We start from the raw sequence: 14,657 nt of genomic DNA on the forward strand, positions 1-14,657 counted from the left end.
GTGCTCTCTGAACCCAAGGCCTGTCTCCTCTTCGCCAGGGCCGCTCTATGTGATCGTGGAGTATGCGTCCAAAGGGAACCTGAGGGAATACCTGCAGGCTCGGCGCCCCCCAGGCATGGAATATTGCTACAACCCCACCCACATCCCAGAGGAGCAGCTCTCTTTCAAAGACCTGGTGTCCTGCGCGTACCAAGTGGCCAGAGGCATGGAATACCTGGCGTCCAAGAAGGTGAGCAGTCGCAGCAGGAATGGTGGGTGTGCAGTGCATACAGGAGGACGGGGGCTGAGGAGGCCGCTGTGCAGGCGACCAGAGGGATGGAAGGGCCAGGGAATTATTTAAATTGTCTGCTGCAGAAAAAGGCAGAAGGGTTAGGTTGACAATTGGATACTGCCTTTTTGGATGCAGAAGCCCTTTGCTTATTGTTTGATTGGATCTGTAACTTTGTTGTTGTTATAATGGGGGGGGGCTGTGTGGGCTTCAGAATTCCACAGAAGTTCAGACAAAAATGTGTAATGGGGTATGGAGGCAAAGAAGTGAGATTCTTTCTCTTGCAACAACAGAGTAGGTCCCTCGTTTGCTTGGTTCACGTCATATATGCAGGCTGCAAGTTAGCTTGGTCAAAAATAATTTTGCCCTCTTTTGCTGTTATGTTCCCTGTTTTGTTTTAAGCTGAAAATGCCCCTGCATTCCTCTGAGGGAGGTGTCAAGGCCTCCCAGGGCTGCTGCTTCTTTCTTGCAGGTCCCTAACAATCTGTGTCTCATCGCTAGTGCATTCACCGTGATCTGGCTGCCAGGAATGTGTTGGTGACAGAAGACAGTGTGATGAAGATTGCTGATTTTGGCCTGGCTCGAGACATTCATCACATAGACTATTACAAAAAGACAACCAACGTGAGTAGCCAATTCAGGGGTTTTGGCCACCACATCTCACGGCCAGCCTGTCTTCTGGACAAGGTTGCCCTCCCCTAGGAAGAACAGGGTCACTGTCTGTGAGGCTGTTAGATCCCACACTGTCATGGAAGGCTGTGGTGCCTCAGAGGCTACAAGTGCCTTGTTTCAGCTGCAACTGGTTTGCCAGCGATGGCACCTTTTCGACAGAGGTGACTTGGCTGCTAGTCACTTCCAGATTGGATGGTCACGATGCGCTCTACATGGGGCTGCCTGTGACAATGGCTCGGAAACATCCATTGGTCCATAGTGTAGCACCCAGACTTCCAGCTGGGGTTCTGTTTAGATCCCATAAAACCTCCGTTCATTTCTGGGCCCAATTCGGGGTGCTCTCCCCACAGAGGTGCATCTGACACCTTCATTGTACAACTTTCGGCGACTGCTGATGACACACCTCTGAACCGTGGCTTTTGACTCTAGAGATGCATATTTTAAGGCTCCACCTTATTTCTGTGGTAGTAAGTTGTTTTAAACAGTTTTTCATATTGTGTTTTAATTGTTGAAGTCTACCCCCAGACCTTGTGGTGAAGGGACCAAAATAAAATATTGGTTATTTTCATCATTATATTCTGCCCATAAAAGGTGTGGATGTCATGTATGTGGGTGCAGAAACCTTTCTGAAGCTGAGGAGGTCCAAGTCTGGGCCTGGCCTCTACCTGGATATCAGATTGTGTGCCACTTCAGGCATTCCTTTCTCCACACAATTAACTAGAGAATGAGGTGAGGACATCTTGTTGCCTCATGACCAAGAAGCCAGGGAGAGAGGGGGGAGTCTCAGAGGCTTTGTGGGCACCAGAAGAAGACCTCAATGATGCCTTTGCACGTATGGGCACCATGAAGGCAACCCCAGCTTGAGATCACACATTGAAATTCAAGAGCAAATTTCAAAATGCACCTCGGAAAAGAGATCCTTTGCGCCAGGAAGCAGAGGCTTTAATTCAATCTGAAGACTTTTATCCTGCATGGCTGGCCTTAAACCGTATTAAGATGGATTGAAAGATGTATTCATGGAATCTGATGTAAAGGGCTGCCCCATAGTAAAAAGGTAAAGGGACCCCTGACCATTAGGTCCAGTCATGACCGACTCTGGGGTTGCAGCGCTCATCTCGCTTTATTGGCCGAGGGAGCTGGCGTACAGCTTCCAGGTCATGTGGCCAGCATGACTAAGCCACTTCTGGTGAACCAGAGCAGCGCACGGAAACGCCGTTTACCTTCCCACCGGAGCGGTACCTATTTATCTACTTGCACTTTGACGTGCTTTCGAACTGCTAGGTTGGCAGGATGCCCCATAGTATTATATGTTTAAACTGATTAATGATTATGGAAGGATTTTTAAACATTATTCTTGTTTATAAAACCCAATTAAAAAACCCCCAACAGCAACCTTGAGTATCCAATTAGGAGAGCACTATTGCTGCTTGTGTATAGTCACTTTTCAACATTGCATAGTGGATTTTGAGATTGTGGGGTGCTTGCCACATTTGTTTAATGTGCTATATATAAGGAAAACAAGATTTAAACAGCAGTTTTTGCTAGAAGTAGAAATGCCAAAACTACACTGGGCGCTTCCAGCTCACACCCTTATTTAAAGCTGTGCACATGTTTGATTTTGTTTTCCAGAAGTGATTATTTTTTTCATGATTATATATATATATTTGTATTGTTTTGCTATGGTGCAACATCATGAGAAATAAACTCTTCTGCATCTAACAATGCACATACTTCAAGGGAAAACTGAAAGGTCTTTCCAGATCTCCAGACACTTTTGTGCTGGGAGAAGTTTCCTTCCGAACCTAAAAACTGAGAGTCAATCAGATCCCCCAAGTATAATCAGTGGACTCTAATAAAAGGATAGTGGGACAGTCCTGCATCACAGGGCAAACCCTGAAGCGCTCTTCTAAATGCTTCTTCTTCTTCCTCCTCCTTCTTCTTTGGCGACCCCTGGTAGCCGAGGAAGATGGTCTTCCATGAACACGGTTTTAACAGTGAGTCTGTAAGTGACTGTGAAGGCCAATTCTGGATCCACATGTCCTTCCACAGTGGGGTTTCCATGCAGGAGTTGATCACGGTGAGGGTTTGCCAAGCATGCCTTCCTCTTAGCACGTTTCTCCCTTTTGTCCTGAGTTCGAGTGTCTTCAACGCCCATGACCAGTGGCGTAGCGTGGGTTCTCAGCACCTGGGGCAAGGCAAGTAATTTGCGCCCCCTAACCCGTGGATTTTAGCACTCGAGTCTCTTCTGCGCCCCCCCCCAGATGTTGCGCCAGGTGCGGCAGGGCCCCCCAGCACCCCCCACGCTACGCCACTGCTCCCACCACAAGTCTTCAGGACAGCCATCCGAAGGCTGGCGCGGGGAGAAGGTCTCTCCGCCCCACCGCCAGGCTTCGGAGCAGCCTTCCGAAGCCTGGCGGTGGGGCGGAGAGCCCTCCTCCCACCGCCAGGCTTCGGAGCAGCCTTCCGAAGCCTGGCAGTAGGGCGGAGAGCCCTCCTCCCGCCGCCAGGCTTCGGAGCAGCCTTCCGAAGCCTGGCGGTGGGGCGGAGAGCCCTCCTCCCGCCGCCAGGCTTCGGAGCATCCTTCCGAAGCCTGGCGGCGGGAGGAGGTCTCTCTGCCCCACCGGCAGGCTTCGGAGGAGGTCCGAGGACAGTGGGGAAGACGGCTGCGCTTCCCCGCTGTCCCAGAGATTTCCCTATGGACTTTTGTCTTGCGAAGGGCCGGCCAAACGCGCCCCCCCCCCCAATGTTGCGCCCGGTGCGGCCGGCACCCCTGGCACCCCCCACGCTACGCCACTGCCCATGACACCTTTGGTAAAGGCTGTTCTCCAGTTGCAACACTCGCAGGCCAGTGTTTCCCAGTTGTACATGTTTATACAACATTTTTTTAGATTTGCCTTGAGAGAATCTTTGAACCTCTTTTGTTGACCACCAGCATTGCGCTTTCCATTTTTAAGTTCAGAATAGAGTAGTTGCTTTGGAAGATCAGGCATCCACACAACATGACCAGTCCAACAAAGTTGAACTGCTAAATTCATAGCAACACAACACCTCCATATTTATTATTTTTTGCATTATTCATGCACACAGACCCTGGCCTTTCTCTCCTTCCCACAGTTTTGGGCTGATGCAGCTGTCTTTCCTATTTCCTAGGGTCGCTTGCCAGTCAAGTGGATGGCCCCTGAGGCTTTATTTGATAGGATCTACACGCACCAGAGTGACGTGTGAGTATCTCTTGGCTACTTTAGACACGAACCTAACCTGAGCCAGTCCATGGAACTATCCAGATTGTCCTGTCTGGCATAACTGGTTGCAGGGCTCAGGCAAAGACCTGTGCGATCTTTTCTCAGACTGGAGATGCCAGGAATTGGAAGAAGGACCTCCTGCCGGGAAGGCAAGGGCTCTGTCCCAGCCCTGAAGCCTCTGCTCCTGCTAGCCATCTGCTCAGACCTCGAGGGTGGAGGGATTGGGGAAAGAGCCCTGGGCTGCTTTGCCTTTAACCTGTTAAATGTCACCGCTATACTTTTGGTTCCACAGTATTCACAGTTGCGCTCCAAGACACCAACTGCTCTGGCAACCCACTCCTGAATGGCTCCCTGTGCTCATGGCTCCCCCAAGGAGTGTGTCTTTGCTTGTGGTCCAATTCACACACAACCGTGGTATGCAGGCAACACCCCCTTAAGCCTCCTGGCATCTCCAACTAAGCCCAGTGTGCTGGATACCATTCCCAAAGATGAAATAGATCCGATGTGGTTCACCTTTGCTTAAGGAAATGCTAATTATTATAAGCAGGAAGAGGGTTTTCAGTCTGGCTCTGAGGTTTGTTTGAATCCTGCTACTGACTCCTGCCTTATTGTCAGCCCAATACCTTTTCACCTCCACAAGAAGTCTTAAAAAAATTAATGAGACCATTTCATGGAGAAGCAGGCCTGTTGACAGCCAAGAGAGCTAGGTGTGCTTGAATAATTTGGTTTTTACAAATTCCAATAGGGACTGGCCTGGACTAATGTGCAGATTGCAATACAGTTGTCTTTTGGATTTTTCCCTTCTCAGAATTTTCCAGTTTTTTCCAGTTCAAAAAACATACCTAAATGCTTATGAAATAACATTTTAAGATAAGCTATCCAGCAGGTTTTTCTTTCTCAGCCAAGCAAGCATAACTAAACTACACAGCTACTGCTGTGATTCCTGATGTGCACACGATGCTCAGTTTAGAATGTAGGAAGTTCCTTTACTCTGAGCCAGCTCTGTACTGGCTACACTGTCTGGCCATGGCTCTCCAATCATTATTCAAACCTTGTAACTTAAAGAATAAAAACCATGAAAGAAATAGCACTGTGAGGAGAGATGTGACCATAGGGGAGAGCTGGAGGGGGGGGGGAATGGTTGGAAAAACACATTTTAAAAATACATACCTTTAAAGAAAAGGAAAAAGCTACAAAAAAAATCCAAACGCTAGCTAGAGACCATTTGGAGAAGGGAGCTCTCCCGTCCTGGTGTCTTCCCACACCTCCCTCCCCCATGTCAGCGCTGGATGAGCGGAGCCAGGCTGCATGTGCCCCATCAGTGTCCCATCAGAAGGGGTGCCCTGCTTCCCTGCCACACAGATGTTGTGAGGAGCCCCGTGAGGACTGGGCAGGTGAGTTGGGTGGGAGACCCCATTTCCACACACTGTGTCTCTGCTCTTTGGCCAGGTGGTCCTTCGGCGTACTGCTGTGGGAGATCTTCACGTTGGGAGGGTCGCCATACCCAGGAGTGCCAGTGGAAGAGCTTTTCAAGCTGCTGAAAGAGGGTCACCGAATGGACAAGCCCAGCAACTGCACCAATGAGCTGTGAGTGTCGCCTCCTGGCTCTTTCCCAGCCTGCCTCTCGCGTCCTTGGCATTGTGCTGGACTCAGACAAGAAGCACAGATGGGGTTCTTCCAGCCCTGGTCTTCAGTTCTCGTTAAAGTGTTGAAAGCACAGCATGAGGCCAATATATTGTACATTTGGTTTCGTGGGCTGTTTATTTTATTTTATTTGCCATTTCTACAGCTCTTAGCCCTTTCCTGGCTCAAAGGCTATTCCTGCTTTGGGCAGAGAGATTCTCAGGTGTTACCAGCTCTGATAGTGGTGCTGTCCAGACAGGACTTTGTTGCAGAATGAGCGGGAGGTGCTCCAAACATACCAGGGCTCGTTCGCCATACCTTGAAGCCAATGAAGTAATACCCATTACCCGCTAAAGAGGAATGCCGTGTAAGACCATTAAATCCAGAGTCTAAAAATACCTCCCTGCAAAATGGTTCAGAAAGCTTCAGCAATAATTCTGCTTTGTCAAGGATCAGCCCCTTATGGTCTCTGTGGAAGCAGGGGAGGTTGCCTTATACTGAGTCATAGAATCACAGAGTTGGAAGGACCCCAACGGTTATCTAGTCCAGCCCCCTGCGGTGCAGGAATCTTCCAACCCAATGTGGGGCTTGACCCTGAGATGAAGAGTCTCAGGCTCTACTGACTGAGCTATACCAGACCATCTGGCTCAGGAATGTCTACACTGACTGGCAGGGGCTCTCCAGGATTTCAGACTGGAGGGGCAGGTTGCCGACCCCACCCTGGAGATACCAGGGATGTCTCATGAGCTATGGCCCTTCCCCAAAAACTTCCTGGAGGAGATTACATGTGATCTAATCTTCAGTGGTTATGTTAGGGGCTATCCCTGTTTCAGCAGTGTTTGTTTGCTGCTTCTCCTTGTGCCCGGGGCAGCTTGGGTTAAATCAAAGACTTCATTAAAATGAATGCAACAGCAACAATACTGCCATTTCAAATCGACACAGCATATATCCAAGTGATCCCTAAACACAACAGATAAAATGTTGGAAACGGCCATCTCGTCTAGCGCCCTGTTTCTCACGGTGTTCTCCCCACTTGCAATTCCCGGCAGTCGGCATTCACAGAAGCCATGCCTTTGACCCTGGCCGTTACAGCCGGGGGCCGGGGGTTCCCTTCTTCTCCGACCCAAATGCCAAGCAAGTTGGGCTCGTGCTTTCCCCTCCCAGAAGTCAGGAGAGCTGTTGATGCCACCAGGCCTCTTGCTGGAGGCCCTTCCGTAGCCTCGGGGCTGCAGCCGTGGAGTCTCTCTTCCTCCAGATATTTGAACTTGCTATGCGAGGGCGTCTGAAGCAGAGTGGCTGGGTACGTGGGAGCGAAAGGAAAGAGGGGTGCTTTGAGCAATTCTGATCCCAAGGTCAGCCTGTTCCTATGACACGAGTTCCCAGAGATGGTTTTCCTTGCCAGGCTTGCAGGGCCGGCCGGCTGGAGAGCCCCATCGAGCGCAGCAGCCTGGCACAGCAGAACAGAACCCCCGCTGACCGGCAGATGCATATTATGAGCGCTGGCAGGAATTCAGCGTTATTTTCCCAGCCCTGCTGAAAGCTGTGCGTGATAATAAACCAAGACTTCATTTCCTTTATATTTTTGTTTTTCTCAGCAGGAGAATATCCCAAATTGGGGGAGGGGGGGTAACTTGGTCTTTTGTCTTGATCGACTCTCAGTCCCTTCCCAGTTTGTTCTAGCCAGCCTGGCCAGTGGCTGCTGTCAACAGATCCACCTCCCTCCTTCGCCACACAATGAGGAGGATTGTGGTGCTCAGACCTAAGAAGGGGCTCACGCCAAGGGTTGCTGCAGGCTCAAGCAAGCACCTTCCGGTGTTGGGGTTCCCTTGGTTGGCCCAGCTGAAAGATCCAGACCCTGCTTCATACTAAATTGCTATTAAACACGCAGTCCTTTTGCATTAGTCTGCATGTTAATGGCAGAAATTAGACTTGCCGTCAGTGCCTTGCAAAATGTTCATCAACAGCCATTGGTTCATTTGACTCTTATTTATAAAAAGCAGCAACCTTTGATTTACAAGTGGTGGGCATTTATTTACAGCAGTTTAAAAACCTATGGGGAAGAGAGGGAGGGGGATTTCCACTGCACAAGCAGTCCTGCTCACTCACACAAGGACTTGATGGGATACAAGCCTGTCACGTGCTTTCAGTGAAAATGAAGTTTACAGTTTGCAGGCCTGTGTCTCCCCCCGGAGCCAAGAGGTCTGCTTTAGGCGCAAGTGTGGAACTAAGCAGGTCTCAGTTGTCTGCACTGGAGACCCCCTGTGAACCCCACATCCAGAAGAAAGGCAGGCGTAGATGTAACAGAGAAATAAACAGTCTATGATAGACTAGGAAAGACTTGTCACATGTCAGAGGTGGTGGACAGAAACCTGGACTTAGATTAGGGTGGAGGACTTTGTTTCAAGGTTCTATGCGATTCGTCATTGTGTCTCAGCTTCCATCTGAAACATTCTTTGTAGGATTGTTGTAAGGATTTATGATCTCAGGAAGATCATGGAGTGTTTGCAAGTTCAGTAAGGTGCAAGTGTCAGGGTAGCCTTGGCCAGCCTGGTGGCCTCCAGATGGTGCTTTGGACCCCCATCCCCGCCACCACAACTTGTAGTCCAAAACATCTGCAGGGCACCAAGTGGGATGGAGAAGGGCGTCAGGAGAAAGTGCTGAGACTGGGTTGGTTCATCTCGTTGAACAACCTCTTTCCAACGGTGGCAAACCAAGTGCCCCAGAGAAGTCTCCAGGAAGGATGGGGAATCATTTTGGAGCCAAAAGCCACATCACCCTGGTAGAAAGCTGTTGGGCATTGCATTCCAGTAGTGGAGGCTGTCAGACCAGCAAACAAAATCTCACACCCTTCACACAGACACACATGTGGGTTATTTCCCATGGAAACAGAGGCATTTATTTAATTCTTACCAACTCTACTCAAGTTTCACCTTCCATTCTCTCCAATTTTCTTTTTTTACAAAATATGTAAAAAATAATGTCAAATAACGTCAACGCACAGCTGAACTGCAGTCTAAAACATCAAAATACAGTTGCATCCCGAAAATTGCATGCATGCAATCACAAAATGCATGGGCCCTTCTTGCATATGTGCTCCTGTGTCATTTCCCACTCTGCTTTGATCTTGCGGATTAATGAGCTACAGTTGCTGGTTTTGCAAAACACCAGAGGTCTGTTCTTCCCTCTCAGTTGCTGCCCTGAGCAGCTGATGGCCTTAGGGGATGTAGAGAGCATTCCCTGGCATCCATACCAGACCTGGGTGTGATTGCCTTCTTATGCTCCCTGCCCACCAAATCTGATACTCAGAAGTCTACTGCCTCCCTTTAGCTTCATAGCTTTGATGGAATCTGTTGCTTTTGTTGAACCTGTTTATAAAATAGCCATTTCATGGGCTTGTCCATGTTCTGTTACGTGTCCTGCAACTCTGTGCTAAACATTTTTCATCCGGTTCTCTTATCCTCTCTGTAAAGGTACATGATGATGCGAGATTGCTGGCATGCTGTTCCCTCCCAGAGACCCACATTTAAGCAACTGGTAGAAGACTTAGACAGGATTGTGGCCATGACCTCTAACCAGGTAAAATACATCTTTTTCCAAAGACTGTATGCTCCTGGGTGTCATTCTGTCTGTCTGCAAGGTTGCAGGGAGCTGCTTCCTGGACTAACCATGGATTCAAAGCTCAGTGCTTTGAGTCCCCTGGGGACTCTGGCTTTTGGGGCCGACCAGGTCTTCTGTCTGGCTTTGGCTCCTGCTGCTGAGTGCTGCAACTAATTCCGGTGTTTCTTGGGGAGAGTCGCTGGAGCACACTCCATTTTGATACCTTTGTTCTGATAGGCCCAATTTTCCCTGGGTGTGGGAAAATTCGGGGTGAAGTGATTCACTGTTGCTTTAATGCCCCTTTCTCTTTCTACTGACATTTGTCTCTTGGGGCTCCCCTCTCCTCTCCGAGGCCTCCAGACCCTGGGTTGGCCAGTGCTTAAGCCCTCATGGCTCTTTCCTTTCCTTCTAGGAATACCTGGACCTTTCCATGCCATTGGACCAGTATTCTCCTAGTTTTCCAGACACCCGCAGCTCCACCTGCTCTTCAGGAGAGGACTCTGTGTTTTCCCACGACCCCCTCCCCGATGAACCTTGCCTCCCCAAGCACCCACCTCAGCTTGCCAATGGAGGACTCAAAAGGCGCTGAGACTGCAACTTCTGTGGGACGTTTGCAAACCCTCCGTGTACACAAGCGTAGCGTGTTTGTGTGCATGTGTTGAGGAGTGTGTGTGTGCATATGTGTGTGTGCACTTCGCTTCCAGCTGGACTGGTGGTGGAGCACCGCATGGGGCAGCCATCAGCCCCCTTCCAGCTGCCATAGTCATGATCTGCAGAGACTCCATTTTGAATAACCAAACCCACACCGCCCCCTTCTTCTCAAAGCTGCCATGATTGCAAGTCCTTGACCTCTGGAAGAGGAGCTCACAGGGAATCTCTGCTTGAATATTTCCCATGAACTTAAGTTGAACTGCGTCCCCTGCCCCCCTTTTGGCCAGTGACAAAACAAAAAGGCAGAGCCAGACACCTGGGCTTCAAGAGCAACCTGCTGCCACTTCTCTGAAAAGGACTCTGGGGAGAACAACATTCCTTTGAAGAGAGGGGGCATTTTCTGCTCTCTACTTCCAAATGCAAGCAACACAACCTCTTCACAGCTCAAGAAGCTGACAGCTAAGCCTGAGGTGCAAAGGCTGTGACCCAAGGACACTCTGGATTCAGCTGTCAACTGGGAAGTCTTAAATTCAGCCAAGCAGCAGCATCTGGGGCTGGAGGGCCTGCTGCTTCTGTGATGCCAGTCGGGATGGCGCAGCGCACTCCTGCGCATGCTTGTGCTGGGACCAAGCCTTCTAGCCCAGCAGGACTTCCTCCCAGGAAAACAGGCATGGGGCACAGCCCTGGTTTGTGCTTTGTGGACCAAACTTGGGAAGTGACCAGGAACCCCAAGGCCTGGAGTATCTTCACAGCACTTGACGCGAAACAGAGAGGATGCAGCCCAACAAAGCCAGTGCTCGGAAGAGTCTTTTTTTTTTTAATTAAACAAGCTTATGTACATAGCTGCAAAATGTATAAATATGAAATATATATTTACATGTCTTTTTTTAAAGAAAATTTGCTGTTTACCAGAGTTAATATCACTTTGGTAGTAAGTTACTAGTGGCTGGTAGGTATCAGTTGCTATAAAAACAAATCATATATTTTGCTACTTTTGCTGGTTTTTTGTTTTGTTTTAAATTATGTTCTAAAACTTATTTCAATTTAGGTACTTCAATAAAATTGCTGCTGCTTCAGTTTTATATGGGGTTATATTAAACAGTGATTTTTGTTGGTTAATGTTGATTTCCCTTTGGAAAGCTGTTATGAAATTATCTCCCTCCTTTCTTAGGCTCCTCCTCCCTTGCCCTGCCATTGATTTCTGTCCCGGCCACCAAGTGCAGCCTTTGAATTTGGTGCCCAGCAGGAGGACAGTCAGTTCACCTTATTGGCGCAAGAAAAGGGTGTCTGTGTGCCAATGGTGCAGTTTCTAGGTTCAGAATCTTGGTCCACAGTGGGGCTGAGGCCCAATGAGGACGAGGAACCCTTTTCCAGCCATGTCTGTGCATTTCTTTGATGTTTTGCAGGTAGAAATGGCTCTTGCCCTTTTGGGGGGTAGAAAGTGATGTTGCCGGAGCAAGCTCTTCCCAGCTGAGTTTTGACATCCTTTTGCTCTGGCAACTTGGAACCCAGAGCAAGACCAGCTCAAGAGCTGCCTCTGGCCCTGCTTTCGACTTCTCATGATGCTTGGGTCAGCCCCAGCTTCTCGTTTTGTCCAAACAAACTTTTCCCCGCCCAGGCAGTGCCAAGGAAGAACTCCACGAGTGCCTTAAAATGAGCTGTGGAAACTTGCATGTCCATACAAGATGAGAGGAAGTGCACTCGTCCCTCCCTCCCTCCCTCCCTATCTTCCATGGGAGCAACCTAGCAAATTAGTCAGAATTCTTCATTTCCTACCAGTTCTTTTCCAATAGCTAGTTTGGCCCTGAAGCCTTATCCGGGTCTCCTCTAAAGCAGCCGGGAACACCTGAACTAGAACTGCACATTTTGAGCCAGGAGGTAGGGCAAGACCATTCCTTGTGCCCAGTGCTATTTTTCAAGAAAAAGAGGCACCAGAACTCACCATGAATGCATCCCGTGTTCTCTTAGAATGGCGATGGTGCCCACCTGAGAGGGGCCAGAACTGAGTTCCGGCTGGAAAAAAAGCCCTGTTTCCACCAATACTTTAAGCTCTTCCAGCACTCACTATATCAGCCATTGCCAACCTGGTGCCCTCCAGATGTGTTGGGTTACAGCTGCCATCAGCTGGGGTTGGTGGCCATTACAGCCAAAAACATCTGGAAGGCACCATGTTGGGAAGACTGCTCTAATTTTCACGTTCCCCAAATAATCGACATGGCCCTTGGCTTCCAGAATGGCATGCAGACTCCCAAGCCCTCTTCCTGCTTTCTCCCCCAGTCTAGACTAAGAAACAAGAGTTTGCTTTTTGTTCCTCAGTGGTATCTTGGAAGCCAGAGCCATGCCAGTCATACTTGAAAGCTTGCCCTGCCTTTGTGTAGTCAGATTACTGTGCTTTTTAAAAATTCTGTAACAAATTTGGTGGCATTGTAATTTATTTTTTATTTTTAAAGATTTTAACAGAGTCCTGCAACCCTCCTTGACATTAGCTGATATTCTTGTTCCCTCTCCCCTTTGTGTGCCTTCTTTTTCTTATGGGGAAAATGAGAATAAACCATGCAAATTTATGCAAATGTTACATATCTTATTTGAAGTCCAGAATCTGTGGGTTTCAGCCTGTGGACTTGAACATCTGGAAGCCAACAGCAGCTAGGCTTCTGGCTTGGGGGGTCCACTCTCCCCCCACCCCCGATCTACCAGTTGGAAGAAGTCATGACATGGTACTGTATAGTCACTGCAGGGCAACACTGCAGGGCAATCTCAGCAGCAGCAGATCAACCTAACACAATCCACACATGACAATAATTCATGTTGGTAAGAAGCTAAAGATTTAGAAGTCTTTCTAGAAAGCATTAACACATTTTACAAAGCAGAAAGAGAGTCAGGTGTAGCAGTTAAGAGTGCTCTATTAGGTCTTGGGGGACCAGGGTTCAAATCTCCATGCAGCTGTGAAAGTGATGTTGGGCCAGTCACTGTCTCCTAGCCTCACCTACTTTACAAAGTTGTTTTGAGCATATACACAACATATTCAGCTCCTTGGAAGAAAGGTAAAGGGACCCCTGACCATTAGATACAGTCGTGGCCGACTCTGGGGTTGCGGCACTCATCTTGCTTTACTGGCCAAGGGAGCCGGCGGCGTACAGCTTCCAGGTCATGTGGCCAGCATGACTAAGCCACTTCTGGCGAACCAGAGCAGCGCACGGAAACGCCGTTTACCTTCCCGCTGGAGTGGTACCTATTTATCTACTTGCACTTTGACGTGCTTTCGAACTGCTAGGTTGGCAGGAGCTGGGACTGAGCAACGGGAGCTCACCCCGTCGCGGGGATTCGAACCACTGACCTTCTGATCAGCAAGTCCTAGGCTTTGTGGTTTAACCCACAGCGCCACCCGCATCCCATGGAGGAAAGGTAGTGTGCCTTAAACATAAGGCTACTATTGGCTGTCCAGCTGGCATAGGCTTCCCGACCATTACCTTTTCCAGTGCCTCTGGCGGGACGACTTTGTCAATCCGTGGGTAGGAAAAATCCATGCCAAACTTCTGAGCATCGGAATCTCCCCAGCGGACTCCTTAAAGATGAACTTACGCTCAGCCAAAAGCCTTATAGAGCAAAGATTAGCAGACATTGAAAATCAACACAACCTCGCCTGGGGTGGGGGTGTCTGCTCCCCCAGGTATCACGGAATAACCCCACCACTTGGCCTTCCATCATACATGTCATCTCTTTCATCTGTTCCACACCGACTTGCATTTATTCGTGCAAGGTTCAATGTCCTTCCATCGAACCTGCTGAGCCACAGATTTTCCAAGGATTTGGTGTCTCTGCTATGCGTGTGTGATGGGAAAACTGTTGAATCTCTTCCACATATAATGTTCAACTGTCCCCTACATAGCATAGCCAGGACTAAATTCCTGGGTCCTGCTTTATTGCGCTTGGTTGGCAGGCCTGTTGAGTCACACGCCGCACTGCTTTTGCAGGATACAGATCCTTCTGTAACTGCAGGTGGCGAGATTCCTGAACGCGGTTATCACACACACAAAAACCACCAAAAAACAACAACAACATCAAAACTAATCGGACAGTTATGATGAGAGTGCATGTCGGATCTCGTTTTCAGTTTTCCTTTTTCTGGGATCCGTCCCCTGGAGCTCTCCGGGCCCCAAGCTGTTATTTGGCTCTGCTCAATGACCCACCCCTGCATCATGGTGTTCACCTTCTGATGTCGAATATATCGGTTTTTATGCCTCTGTGCTTTTATGTTTGTACATATTTTATGGGCTAATAGCCGTAGATAAATAAATATTAAAAAATATTAAAACATAAGGCTAGTCCCAAGGACCATAATTGAATCCATGGCAGAGCAGATAGCTCCAAAAGTAAGCCAAGCAACAAACTGTGATGCTACTTAAACACATGCATTATATGTGCGTAAGGAATTAAGCAGTGAAGCCACAAGACAGATGGGCACGTGTATACCGTATTTTTTGCACCATAACACTCACTTTTTTCCTCCTAGAAAGTAAGGGGAAATATCTGTGCGTGTTATGGAGCGAATGCCTGCGGGTGGCGGGGGGAATCTGCTGCAGTCGTGAGCAGAGGATCCATGG

The 14,657-nt window shown here is 48.9% G+C and overlaps 1 protein-coding gene across 14 annotated transcripts in view; it reads left to right on the forward strand.

Moving 5' to 3' along the window:
- Positions 1-12,623, forward strand: part of FGFR1 (fibroblast growth factor receptor 1) — a 117,752-nt gene extending 105,129 nt beyond the window's left edge. For all 14 annotated transcript variants that reach the window (XM_083480437.1, XM_083480441.1, XM_083480444.1 and 11 more), the window contains 6 exons: positions 39-229; positions 770-892; positions 4,091-4,161; positions 5,632-5,769; positions 9,276-9,381; positions 9,815-12,623. In XM_083480437.1, coding sequence (XP_083336563.1) covers positions 39-229; positions 770-892; positions 4,091-4,161; positions 5,632-5,769; positions 9,276-9,381; positions 9,815-9,991 — 806 coding nt within the window. In that variant the 3' untranslated portion in view covers positions 9,992-12,623. The remainder of the gene's footprint in view (positions 1-38; positions 230-769; positions 893-4,090; positions 4,162-5,631; positions 5,770-9,275; positions 9,382-9,814) is intronic.
- Positions 12,624-14,657: the final 2,034 nt, after the last annotated feature.

This window comes from Podarcis liolepis (genome assembly GCF_965112155.1).
Source record: "Podarcis liolepis genome assembly, chromosome: 16".
NCBI lineage: Eukaryota > Metazoa > Chordata > Lepidosauria > Squamata > Lacertidae > Podarcis > Podarcis liolepis.